At 34.1% G+C, this 13,712-nt stretch overlaps 1 protein-coding gene and 1 non-coding gene across 6 annotated transcripts; both read left to right on the top strand.

The window, feature by feature from the left end:
- Positions 1-563: 563 nt before the first annotated feature.
- On the top strand, positions 564-13,385 carry LOC112697064 (transcription initiation factor TFIID subunit 2). Of its 5 annotated transcripts, none has more exons than XR_011862517.1 (15): positions 564-725; positions 964-1,084; positions 1,911-1,970; positions 7,969-8,118; positions 8,214-8,366; positions 8,521-8,604; positions 8,716-8,806; positions 8,994-9,047; positions 9,518-9,586; positions 9,725-9,822; positions 9,978-10,061; positions 11,391-11,480; positions 12,510-12,556; positions 12,645-12,735; positions 12,814-13,385. XR_011862517.1 is itself a non-coding variant. In XM_072197361.1 (15 exons), the coding sequence occupies exons 7-14, from the start codon at positions 8,717-8,719 to the stop codon at positions 12,710-12,712; spliced, it is 588 nt and encodes a 195-aa protein (XP_072053462.1). In that variant the 5' UTR covers positions 564-725; positions 964-1,084; positions 1,911-1,970; positions 7,969-8,118; positions 8,214-8,366; positions 8,521-8,604; position 8,716; the 3' UTR covers positions 12,713-12,735; positions 12,814-13,303. The 5 variants fall into 5 exon arrangements, 3 of the variants coding, with proteins under 3 accessions (XP_072053462.1, XP_072053463.1, XP_025605838.1); XM_072197361.1 differs by having other exon boundaries at positions 12,510-12,580; positions 12,681-12,735; positions 12,814-13,303; XM_072197362.1 differs by having other exon boundaries at positions 12,510-12,584; positions 12,703-12,735; positions 12,814-12,914.
- TRNAF-GAA (transfer RNA phenylalanine (anticodon GAA)) lies at positions 6,818-6,890 on the top strand. Its single transcript has one exon. It is a non-coding gene; the product is annotated as a tRNA-Phe (tRNA).
- Positions 13,386-13,712: the final 327 nt, after the last annotated feature.

Below are 13,712 nucleotides of genomic sequence, written 5' to 3'. Positions count from 1 at the left end.
ACACACTTTTAGCTTTTTGTTTTGGATTGTAGAATGGGTCATGTTGGGCCGAAGAAGTTTATTTTTGTTGGTCCTGAAGTAGTGTTAATTACAAGTTAGCCACCAACTTGGGATAGCGACTTAGCGTCAATGCTACTAGACCTATAAATAATTAAATATCCTTCATTATACGTTTTCTTTTCAACAATCAACGTCTTCCATGACCCAAAAAACGAAAAACACTCTTCTCTAATCTCTAGCGTAAATTGCATAATATTTTCTTCTGTTTTCATTATCATTTTCACTTTGATTTATGCATTTACATAACAGCATAGTGTAGTTGCATTATATTGCAAGTGAAGGAACAAGAGCATTGCCATTAGGGTTCTTTTTCTCTCTTTACATTTCGTGATGCCATTGGTTCTTGATCTTTCGCGATGCATCGGTTCTCTCGCTTCTTCAATGATTTCGAGGCGAATTATTCTTTATTCTTCATTCATCACTCTATCATCCTTTCCTTTTTCTGTCTTGTTTTACTTTCACAATTGTAACAGTTCGTAACTGTTTTGGAAACAAAAGATGTTGGTGTATTTTCAGAAGCAGAATAATGGTGGGAAAGAAGCTGCTGCTGTTGATGGATCCCCATCGATGCGTCGACGGTTATATTTTTACCTACAAGCCTCTCATTTTTCGAAGAAGCCAAGTCTTATCATCAACGAGAAGAAGGATGAAGTATCATGAAGAGGGTATCTTTCTTTTGTTCTTTTTCTTTTCCTTGCACGTTATAATGGATTTTCTTGAAAAAAAAAAACTTTTTCGCTGCATTATTAGTTAGTTAATGGCAATGCCTCAAGAATCAAGGATTTCAAGGTGAATTACTCTTCATTCATCTCTCTATCTTTCTCTCCCTTTTCTATTTTGTTTCCTTTCACAATTGTACAAGTTCATAACTGTTTTGGAAACAAAAATGTTGGTGTGTTTCAGAAGTAGAATAATGCTGTTGATGAGTCCCCATCGATGCGTCGATGGTTATATTTTTACCTACAAGACTTCTCATCTATGAAGAAGGCAAGACTTATCATCAACGAGAAGGAGGATGAAGAGGGTATCTTTCTTTTGTTCTTTTTCTTTTTCTTGCACGTTATAATGAAATTTTTTTGGAAAAAAAAAAACGAAACTTTTCCGCTGCATTATTAGTCAGTTAATGGCAATTCTTCAAGAATCAACAAGTTTCTATTTTAGAGTTTCTTCGGTTTTGCTTTTTTATTGTTACAAGACAAATTGAAGCTTTGGTGTTTTGAAATTAAGCAATAGTATTATTATAAATGTTTTAAAATTTAGATACAAAAGAAAAAAAAATAGGAGGGTCTCTTTAATTTTGCATCGTGTTAAAGAACTCTTGTGTACTGAATGGAAGTTGGGCCTTGGGGGTGGTCAAGCCTTACACCTACATTGTCAATTTTAGTAGAGTCGATATCATCAATTTACTCTTGGTGACTCTCAGGTGGTAAAGTAGTTCGTTAGTTGTGTTGTTGACATGTTTTTCATTGCACTAAGTATTAAGTGGATTACTGATTGTTAAGATGCTAATTTTCTTTCATCTTTTTTGTCTGACATGCTATCCATGAACAGGAGGAAGTGGAACCTACTACTCTTTTGCTATTAGGCAAACAATGCAAAAAGTATTTTTGGTATTATTGATTGCCAAACTCTCTCATGAAAAAATCTTGAACTGTTTATATTTTTAAAATACTGTAGTTGCAATGTGAATTTACTGATTTATAATTAGGGCCTTGCAAAATGGAAACATTATTGTGCATCATTTGTTGAACTTGTTTACATATGTTGGGCTAAGCACTGTTGTAATCATATTTGGTATAGTTTTATCACTACTACTGCAACATGTTACTTCTTGGCATTTGTGTTTTAAGGTTGGTGATCAAAGCACAGCTTCCAGCAACTGTGATTTCAGTCTTCGCTAAGAATTATGGGTAAGCTATTCTTTTGATGATCACTTCATAAGCATATCTTCTAACTACATAAAACAATTCCTCTGCATATCTTTAAAAAGTTCTTGTACTTTTCATTCGAAAAAAATTTGTTTTAACATTTGAATTTGAAAAGAATTGTGGGGTGAGTATGTAACTATTAAAAAAATGTTGGATATCAATGTGACTAAAGTCATTCGTGGGATAAACAAATTAGTTGATCTGATGGCATGGTAGAACTCTGCAATTATATGCATGACTCTTTTGAACGTGTTGAAAGAAATGTTAATACACCCAAATGTTTGGAATGTTATGAAACCTGGTATGCATGGCATTCATAACTCTGCCCATGTAAAACTTTGTTGCAAAAATTTTTACATAGCCGGTTCCAAGCCCGGATAAAAGAGGAGGATGAATGATGGTACAACGTGGCTTTTATGATCTTGGAAAGATCGAGATACGATATAATTGGACCCAATTCGGAAAAAGAGTGATATACGTTTGCTTTTATGATGAATGATGGTAAACATGGCTTTTATGATCTTGAAAAGATCGAGATATGACATACTTGGACCCGATTTGAAAAAAAGGTGATATACGTTTGCATGGCTTTTATGATCTTGAAAAGATCGAGATATGACATACTTGAACTCAATTTGAAAAAAAGGGGTGAAATACGGTTGCTTTTATGATGAATGATGGTAATCATGGCTTTTATGATCTTGAAAAGATCGAGATACAACATACTTGGACCCAATTTAAAATAAAGGGATGATATGGTCTGCTTTTATGACATGAGAAAAAAGGGGACATGATCTACTTGACCCAAAAATTGAAATTGTCCGTTGGATGACACGTGTGGCTTTTATAATTGGAAAAGATGGAAATACGTTGACCTTAGAATCTGAAATAAATGGTGTTAGTTTCTTTTGATCGAGAGGATTGTGATATAATGTTATGATATGATATACTGAATTTATGCTGGCGCTGGGAACTGATTATGTGGGCTTGAATATGGGAAGCATGTTAGGGTGTTACAATGACACGGGGTTTAAGGGCTGTTTTTGATGCAAATCTATGATTGTGAATGGAATACTTCAAACTGCAGTATAGAGGAGTAGGAGGAATTCCTGTGGTGTAGACAATCTTTAGAGATTGATGCATGCTGTCTATCCAATTTAGCTTCTTGAAGACCCAATACTAAAGGTATCTTGAAGTTGGTGCAGTGTTTGATTTTGTCCCATGATTTTTTTTAACAGCTTGACTGTAGAAAAATATGGTTTGACTAATATGCTTTGGTCATGATTTTTTGCATTGTTCATCTGCTGAACATATTAAATAAAAATGTTTACTCCTTGAAAAAGAGAAGGACAAAAGAGAAGGATTAATGATGGTAATCATAGTTAAAGATTGATATATAATACTTAGACCCAATTTAAAATAAGGATGGTATAGGTTGCTTTTATGATATAAGAAGGTGATATGATGTACTTGACCCAATTTGATTTTAAAGATAGCTTTTATGATCTGAAAATTTTGAAATTACATTTTTGACCCAATTTGAAGTAAAGAATTGTATACATTGCTTTTATGAATTGAAAAGGTGGCATGACATACTTGATCCAAAATTTATGGGGAGTGAACATGAAAAGCATATTAAGGGTGTCACAATAACGGTTCAGGGATTGTTTTTTATGCAAATATATGGTTGGAATGGAATACTGCAGTTTGCAGTATAGAAGAATAGGAGGAATTGGTTTTGGTGTAGACAATCTTTAGAGAGTGATGTGTATTTAATTATTAAGTGGAAGACACTGAGAGAGAAGTCATGAGTATGAGACGGAAAATATGCTAACATAATAAAAGGCCAATCATGAAAATAATAGAATGTTGTCTTGCTTGCTTCATTTTTGGATGGTTGCAAATTGAGAAAATGTCTCTTCAATGCTATTTGAGAAGGGTCAGTATTAAGTGTGCTCATTCTATACTCCTAATGCACACAAGTTACATACTAACATACATGGAAATCGGGAATAAATATTATTATATTCTAAAATGGTTAGGTTGGGTAAGCAAAATTATATAGACTACTGATGATTAAAAGCTTGACTAGTTGAGGTGTTTTTGTACATCCCCTTGTTGGTGCCAAGAAACCATGTACAAAACTAAAGTTCCCAGATCTGTTGGAAATGGAACTTTTGAGACTCAGAATCTCGTCCATTCAGTTCCCATAAGAAAATATATTAGAAAACCAATGCAGCAGATACTTATAAAATGAAACAATGATGAAGCATTTTCCATTATCTGAATAAACAAATCCAAAGGTAGCCTTCATTTTGAATTAGCAAGATAATATTGTTATCAGCTGGCTCAAGGTGTTGGCTTTTGTTTTGAAGATCTTATTAGTGTTTGCATAGAATTGATGCAAATCCAATCTTTTGATAGCTACAATCTGGCCTTGTTCAAGTTGGCCCTTGTAAACTGTCCTCAAACTATTAGCGCCAATGATGATGTCCGTTCTAAATAAGCCAGTGACTGAATCTTTTGAGAGCCAATACTGACATGCAATCTGATTCTTGATTCTCACCACTCTCCTTTTGCTTATAATTGCAAAGTTTGTTGTCTCGATTGAGAATCAAAGTCACAAGCACTAGTAGCTGTGCTCTTCTTGGATAGAACATGATTATTACCTTCTCTGCATGGCCTTAAGAATTTTGCTCCACAAAGATTCTGATTTCCCTTCATATTAGATGCATTGATATGTGAAAATGTTCCATTCGTTGGCTCAGCCTCAGGGCCTTCAAGTTAACATTTGCTTGGAGAGATTGGCAAAGCGATGAGGAATTGTGTTCCCTTCAAGTTATTCTAAGAAAGATCTATGGATGCGAGATGCTCAAGTTGACAAGTTGTGCCAAGACTTCAGGGATTTGACCATCTATATGGTTTCTTAAAAGGTTCAAGTTTTCAAGCAAGTCCATGTGACTAAAACCTTCTATCGAAATCAGACCTGAAATCTTATTTCTGGAAAAATCGATTGAACAGATATCTGCACTTGGAAATTCTCTTGGGATTGACACCTCAAAGATAATTGTTTGAAATATCAATGGCCTGTACCATTTCCAACATGCCCAACTCCTTTGAAAATTGAAAGACTTCCAGCAAAGTTGTTGTAAGAAAGTTTGAGATACATCTGCTTGTGTTTGAAGTGTGCAATGAATGACATCACTAGGAATTGATCCTCTGAGGTGGTTGTGAGAGAGATCCAACATCACAAGCTTATTAAGCTTCCCAATGCTTCTTGGAATGAACCATGAAGCTTGTTATCATGAAAACATATAAGGATATGAGATAGAATCCGTTATCTCAACTGATATTGTTTTGAATGCCAGGTTTGAAAGTAAGATTAGCCATCCTAAAAAAGCCCTAAGAAATTTTGTCAGTGAATGAATTTAAAGATAAACTTACATTTACCAGGATAGTACAATTGATAATGCTAGTAGGGATGGATCCATGTAATGGTTGTAGTTCAAGATTAAAAATTTCAAATTATGAAGCACATCAATGTGTCTGGAAGAATTTCACTTGATTTTCATACAACTCAAATGATGTTGAATATGCTCTCAGGAAGGGTTCCATTCAAGAAGTTAGTTCCTAATCCAAATACTGCAATCTTTTCAAGTTTCCTAACGCCGGAGGGATTGGACTTGAGAGAGAATTCTCAAAGAGACTAAGCTGAGTGAGTTGAGTGCAATGACTTAACTGGTAAGAAATATGACCAGTAAATGAATTTGAAGTATCAAGAACTTGAAGGCTTGAAGAAGGGTCACATTGAATGCTAGATCAGTTGCAATGAGGGTGGATTTCAATCCAATCTGCAAGTGTTTCATTTGGGTCAAGGGAAATGGAGTCCTTGAAAGCTTTTCACGATGCCAGTTTCAACCTCCAAGAACTCAGTATTATTATCTGCATATGAAATATGGTTACAATGGAAAGGGATATGACTATGATCAAACAAATTCTAGGAATAAACTTCATCTGAGGAGTATTGTTAAGAATGTTTAATGGACATGCATTGGTGAATTTTGTGAGTGTGTGGACCCACACAGTATGCAACAAAGTCAATTATTTTGAGTCATTGGCAGAGATGTGAGTATAAGGACAAAAATTCATGACTGTTCAGTTTTTAATCAAGTTGACTTTCAGTGCTAGGACACAAAAGACGTCATTTAGTTTATGTAGTCACCTGTACCTACCTAGTTGAAAAAAGGCTTTGTTGCCATAGTTGTAGGCTTCATTGAAAGAACCTAAGATTTGTAAAATGGGATAAACTTAAGTACATATGATAGTAGTTGGTTATCATTAGGTGTTGGAATTGTTTCTTCCATTCATACGGTGATGAGTGAGGACACTTTTCCGCAACCTAATTGCGTTGAATTTTATGATGTGTCTGGTACGACAGGGAAATATGCTGCTGGAACTTTGTTTTGTAATTGTGGTTCTCCAACCTTTCAATATTTGTTTATTAGATTCTTGAAATAGCTTTAAGATGGAATTTCAGCTTTAAGAAGGAACTATAATCTGTCATGAGATGCATGTAATCGTATATGTTGGATTGTGGATTGCCTGATATAAAAAATCTGAGGATTGAGACTACAGATTTTCATTTTTCTCCTCTTCCTATTTGGATTGGATTGAGTACAACCTTCATTCTTTCTTCTTTCTTGTTTTCCTTTTTCTTGGGATAATATGTTCTAAACAAATCGTCATCATGGTATAACTCTGGGTGGTGTATGATTTATGGGTTACCTTCACTCAGAATACAACCCTGCACTGCTGGTGGTGCATTAATTGCGGTGATAGCTTAGTTGGGAGAGCGTCAGATTGAAGATCTGAAGGTTGCATGTTCAATCCATGCTCACCGCAGGGTTGAGGATTTATTAAACTGTGGTTCCTATGGGGCATGCCTTTTTTAGTTTCATGATTTTTCTCTTGCCTTTGAAGATCACATTTAGCTTTCACAATATTATGAAGCAGCTTAACACTCTGTGTACAGCTTCCATGACACACAAATAAAAGGGGAAAGTGAGATTTCGTTTTCTCCAACAATTGATGGAAAAGAATGTTATTTCTGTTGATATTTTTCTTTGGTTGATGCTACCTTAGACCAGAACTACAATGATTAAAATTGTAAAAAAGCCTTACATCATAATTGAGTGAGCTGAGCCTTAGTTCTAGAAGGTGTAGGCAGTTCAGAATTAGATCAGTTAGAGAAAGTGAAACTAACTTAAGATTGGAATGACTTCTCTGCCCCTGAGCTGTACTTTTATATATAGAGTGAACCGAGCACAAGACAAAGTAACAATAATCGTAATACAGATTCAGATTCTCTCACTTAGTCTCTCTCTCTCTCTCTATCACACACACTTTCTCTCTCTTCATTTCTCCAAAACTATCGCATCCGAAAATTCTCCAATTAATAGACAGAATGGAAAAGAAAAGACAAACTGCTAGTTCATTCAATGAGATAACTATACATGATACCCTGTTCTCTGACCTTTTATGTTTTAGATGATCCCTTCTTCCTAGATTTCACTCGAAATTGTCTTCCTTTGTTTGAAGAAACTATCTCTATCTTGTATGCGTTGCACTGTTAAATTTGTATGTTTGAATCTCCTTTCTTGTTCAGGTTTTAAGCAAGGATAATCCTCCTCGGAAAACATATGTATATAAATTGGATGTTCCAGTCATTCCACTTAATAATTTATGGATTATTACTTCTCCAATTAATAGACAGAATGGAAAAGAAAAGACAAACTAAACTGCTAGTTCATTCAATGAGATAACTATACATGATAACCTGTTCTCTGACCTTTTATGTTTTAGATGATCCCTTCTTCCTAGATTTCACTCGAAATTGTCTTCCTTTGTTTGAAGAAACTATCTCTATCTTGTATGCGTTGCACTGTTAAATTTGTATGTTTGAATCTCCTTTCTTGTTCAGGTTTTAAGCAAGGATAATCCTCCTTGGAAAACATATGTATATAAATTTGAAATTCTTCCTGATCACCAATTCAGTCTTATATCACATGTGTTTGCTACCTAATCTGTCAAAGATGCGGAATACAGTGGAATATTTTCATAGCGCCTTCAGGTTTAACTTGCAATACTTGCAATTTTCTTGCCTGAAATATATATAGTTTTTTAATTTGTATAATGATTGGATGTTTTTATTTTATTGGCAAGCAGCTGCTATAAGGATTATCTTTCTGGAGACTTCCATTTAACTCTTATAAACAAGTTTTCATAGAGCCAGACATGGCAGTTTCTTCAATGAGTTTAGGAGCATCTATGAATATATTTAGTTCTCAAGTTTTGTTTTATGAAAAGCTTATCGACCAGGTTAGCTTACTATTATACTTCTTTTATTCCTTTTTTTTTAATCAGATTCTTTTGAGGGAATGGTGAACTGTTTTTCCTTTCACACGTGAATTTCCTGCATGAAGTTTGGCTGTTTTGCATGCTTATTGATCAGCACTAGTGTTTGTTCTGACAGACTATTGATACAAGGATAAAACTTGCATATGCTCTTGCAAGACAATGGTTTGGTGTATATATCACTCCCGAGGGACCAGTGATGGTAACTTAGTACTTACTAAATATTGTCCTATTGCTTGTTCAGTTTTTGATTCTTTGTCAATTTTGTAGAAAACCTGTTTTCTCCAACTTATGGTTGAATGCTTATTTTCAGAATGGCTTTTGGACGGGCTTTTTGGTTTCTTGACAGATTTTTTATTAAGAAATATTTGGGCAATAATGAGGCGCGGTATCGTAGATACAAGGTTTGTGTTAACTTTTGGGATAGTCTGATCTGTACAAAGGCTAATTTATTTACCTAGCATATTGAGCTGAGACAAGACAATTAATGAAAATACACACTTTAATCCCGTTTAATCATATAGCATTTCACCAATACAACATTGTGTTTGATTGTTTAGTATTGTAACACATGCTTCATATTTTGTTCAGGTGGCAATTCTTCAGATGCTGGAAAAGCAGATGGGTCTTGAATCTTTCCGTAGAGTGAGATTCCTTGGCATTTCTCAACTTGTGCTTCTGAATAGTGCTTTACTCATTATGTTTTACCATATTCCATAGTACTTGACCCGATATAGTTGCCCGAAGCAGCTCTCCCCAATAAACACTACCCATGTGCCTTCCTAGTCTGGGGGGATGGGATCTTGCTGAAGGCCTGCTTGCCCACAACATAGATCATTTTCAAAAGATTTCACCCAAAAGAAGAGCTTGTGTGGATGTTTGTAGTAAAATACTGAAACAGATGAAATCAGTATGCATATGTCCTGAAGTTATATATAAGCTAGGATAGGTTGTGTGTCCAGGGTGACCTTTTATCTTTACTTGTAGTTCCTTGCATTTCTCACCTCCCATTATTCATAATCTGCATCTTTTTTAGCTTGTGTTTTAATTTTTTAATATTGAATGAGGGGTTTGACGATTACTATTACTGTTTCTGTTTGTTTAAAAATTTTCAGATTTTGCAAACAGTAGTTTCTCGTGCTCAAGATGAAACACGTTCTGTGAAGACTCTTAGTACTAAGGAGGTAATTGCTTCTGGTACATTAAACCATGAAATTCTAAAAACCTTTTCTAGATTTAGATGTGTTTAAAGATTACTTCATTTACAAATAATGAGTTCTAGGTCAGTTGAATTTAGTATACTGGTATGTTTTGATATGCAGTTTCGGCATTTTGCCAATAAGGTTGGAAATCTTGAACGACCATTTCTTAAAGATTTCTTCCCTCGGTGGGTTGGTTCATGTGGATGCCCTATTTTAAGGTATAAAATAATGATTCACTTATTCCTTTTTATATTTCATTTTCGCTATGATTCCTTTATTCATATTCTGATGAGTTACTGTTTGCTATTGCTAAGGATGAGATTTTCCTATAATAAAAGGAAGAATATTCTGATGAGATTTTACTTGCTGCTAGACGTTTTCAGAAGCCTAAGAAAGGTCTAAAACTAGATGGTTCTGATGATAATGGTGATGTACCTTCCATGGATGTACGCTCCAGGTATCTTGGGTTCCCTTTTTTATATTTTTTATTTCTTATTTTGTTTTTTAGTTTCTGACATCTTTACCTTGCTGAGATTCATTTTAATCAACCAGTACAGATGTGGGTAAGGATTAAGCCCATGTCAATTTATTTTTCAAAGTTATTTAATTTATGAACAGTTGAGATTTGTTACTGCTCTATTATTGTCATGGTTTTACTCTAGCCTAGTCTGAACCGTTTGTGGAGTTTTAATATTTCATATGATGGGATTTCATCCAATACGATCATGTATATTTTTTAATTAAACTAGGCTTAAACAACAATGATAAGTATTGCTGGTTTAGCTAAGGGATTATGTTAAAAATGTTGTAATATCCACACTTGCTAAGTGCATCTCATCATTGATCTATTACAAGATCCTGTCTTTCAATTATTCTATTTTATAGAGACAATAGATAAAAAGGGAAAATCTTTAATTGGAATGGGACAAATCTTCTAATTCTCTTTCCCTACATCTTTGACATCCCTACTTTATAGTAGTGTCAATGTTAAAAAAAAATCTGTGCCATTCTTGTTGAACATTGTTATTGGGGATAAGAATTCTAATAATTATACACTTGTTGATTTCCAATACTTGTGTCTTTGTATTTGTTTCAATGTGTTGAGAATTGCAGAATATAAATCTTCGTCATTTCTTTTTTTTGGTCAATTATTATGTGTGAAAACGCAACTAAATATTGTTTCCTTTCTTTAAACGCTCCTTTTATCACCTAGAAGTTTGTGTATTCAATGATAGTTTTTAAGTGGCATGTATACATCTTGTCAAATGTTCAAAAAAATTTTTCCGATCTATTTGGCTGTACAGCCAAAGGCCAGTTTGGGGGATAGCTTACTTAAGCAATTATGTAAAAAGAACTTTTGAAAGCTCGGTTATTTATGGTTTATTTTATCATATAATATATATTCCTCTGAGTATCTTGAATTCTTGATAAGATAGACTCATAATCATGAAAACAAGGAAATTTGTATGAACTGAACTGTATTCTCCAATTTGATGGGAGTTAAATTGAGTATTAATTGTCGATATTATCTGTGTCTTTGCAGGCATAGAGGTTGCCAACAAATGAAATCATTTTAACTTATGTTAATTATATCTATTCTTTGCTCTTTAAAGCTGTTGTACTGAATCATTTTTTGTTATTTCTAGTTCTATTGTTAATAATTCTTCTTTGGTTTCATGATGCAAGTTGTGTGGGCAATGACACTTTTTGAAAGTGTACTTTCTTTTGGTTTATATAAAAGTTTGTAGCTTCATTGTTGATGTCATTTCTCTCCTAAACTTTACAGTACAATGACAACAATGGGAACCCTTACTCAGATGTCTTCTGGCTTGCTGCATTGGTTCAGTCGATTGGCGAGCTTGAATTTGGGAAACAGGTTCATGGACTGTTACTCTTGCACTTCCATGATTACCTGTTTGGATTAGTTGAGCTTACATCGTATCATTTGTTACTTTTACTATCTATAAACTTAAGCACTTCTATTGTTTGCGTGAAAATCAATTATTGTTTTAAAATATTAAGTTTAAAGTAATCTTGTAGTGGGGTGTGAAAAAAGTTGCATAATACATTAAAGGAAAAGAAACTATTTGTTTATATTTCATAAGATTTGATACTTATTTAGTTTGGTAATAAAAATATCATAATTCTAAAATAACTAGCTTTTGCTTATAATTAAATTTTTCAAAAAATTCCTTACCATTATTAGAGGTATTATTTTTAGCTTAAAACTATAATTTTGGACCATAATTTATTTCTTTTTATCAAAGCATTTTATTTTTTTTTTAGGCTTGTTTGGGTGAGTTTCTAAGAAAAGATTTTTTTTCGAGTTATCTTTTTTTAAAAGATCTTATGGAAAAGTAAAAGTAATTTTATGTTTGGATATCTTATACAAAAAAAATTTTTATCTATCAATTATGTTTGGATATAACAATATAAAAGTACTTTTTTGTTTATTCATTACATGAAAAACATCTTTTTTTTAAGGAAAAAAGATCTTTTAAAAAAAGATGAAAATTACAACTTTTCAAAAAAATATATTTTTCTGATTTTTCTAGTGCTTTTACTTTTACTATTCGAAATTTGCCAAACACGCTAAAAAATAAATAAAAAAAATTTTTTCATTGAAAAAAATTTTTTTTATCAAAATAATGGCGCCCAAACAAACACTTTATTTAAGTATAGTTTATCCCAAATTAGTTTCTTTTCCAGAATAATCCTCGCTTTTAGTTTATAGTAGGAATCAGAATTCGCAAATGAACACTAATAATCATTGCATAGGTTGATCGACTTAGTGTGTGCATTATTGTTGATCTTTCAAGGCTCTCACTTTTTTTCCTAATAATATCTGTAAACATTAGGCTAGTTAATTTTAACAATTTCTTCTTTTCTGACTTCTTGATGACAGAGTATCCTTCTATTGGCATCACTTCTTAAACGCATTGACCGGCTGTGGTAGAATGCCACATCTCTTTATGAGTAGGTTGGATTTATCCATGTTACTTTTAAGGATATTTTACATTCTTAAAGTATTTTGTGCCAGCCTCATGCCTAGCTACAATGGAATATTGACTATCAGTTGTATCCGGACATTGGCTCAGATTGCTCTAAAGCTGTCAGGGTTCATTCCTCTTGTAAGTGTTTTCTTATTACTCTTCACTTCTTTTATCCAAAGGAGGACTGAAAATATTTAACACTTGAGATTTCGACAGGATCGTGTGTATGAAATTGTGAAGCCTTTTAGGGATTTGAAGGCAATGTGGCAAGTTCGCATGAAGCCAGCAGAGCCCTCCTTGATCTTGAATTCCACTTGAAAGGCATTGATGCAGCATTACTTCTATTTATCAAATACGTTCAGGAGGAGCCTTCCTTAAGAGGTGGTGACGACCAACCTTATAAGAGGTCGGCCGTTTTCTGTCTTCGTCCGACCTGGATCGTCTAACTCGATCCAGGGTGTGAACAGTGCCCCTGCTCGAGTTTGATCTTTCCCTTAAGGCCGTGCCTTTTAGACTTCGACCCTTTTGAGGAAGTCGTGCTCGAGCATTCGCTTTTTGGTCGATCTCTTGTATAAATCTTGTTGGGATTGCTTCTGCTTGAATGCGAAGCGTTTCTTTCTTTCTTTTTTAATTGTAGCGCGCGTTTGCGCTTTTTTGGGAATGTGCGAGGACTTTGAAGGCTCATTTACTTTCCTTTTGCCTGTTGGATCATGCCTTGCTTTGAGTTGTTACTTGTCAACCCTTTACTTTAGGCAAAATTATCTTTGCGGCTTGGTTCCGGGCTTTTAGTGACTTGTCCGATAACTTTTTAGTGTTCTTTACATAGAACTCTTTTAGTTTCGAACGACATTTGTAGCCCTGTTTTGAGATCGTGCCTTCTTTGAGCGGAGTTGTTCCCTTTTTAGCTAAACACTTTTGAGCCTTAAGTTGTTTTCAACCTTTTTGGCTTTTGACTTGTTCTTTTCTCGAAGTCGTACTTGTTTCATTGGGTTGCGCCTCTTCTTTAGTTGATGTCGACCTGTCTGGCTTTACTATCCGGGATTTTTAGTCATATTCCAATAACTTTTTAGGTAGTGTTCCGAGGAGGAACCTTTTCTTTATAGTTTGTTTGGAAG

Source organism: Arachis hypogaea, chromosome 6, assembly GCF_003086295.3.
Source record: "Arachis hypogaea cultivar Tifrunner chromosome 6, arahy.Tifrunner.gnm2.J5K5, whole genome shotgun sequence".
NCBI lineage: Eukaryota > Viridiplantae > Streptophyta > Magnoliopsida > Fabales > Fabaceae > Arachis > Arachis hypogaea.
Note: the sequence above shows the minus strand (reverse complement) of the source record. Positions and strands in the feature narration are given on the sequence as shown.

Coding starts and splice junctions, on each gene's coding strand:
- LOC112697064 (XM_025750053.3), top strand. CDS start 8,717: ATGGCTTTTGGACGGGCTTTTTGGTTTCTTGACAGATTTTTTATTAAG. Junction 9,048..9,517: donor GTCTTGAATCTTTCCGTAGA/GTGAGATTCCTT, acceptor AAAAATTTTCAG/ATTTTGCAAACAGTAGTTTC. Junction 10,062..11,390: donor TCCATGGATGTACGCTCCAG/GTATCTTGGGTT, acceptor TAAACTTTACAG/TACAATGACAACAATGGGAA.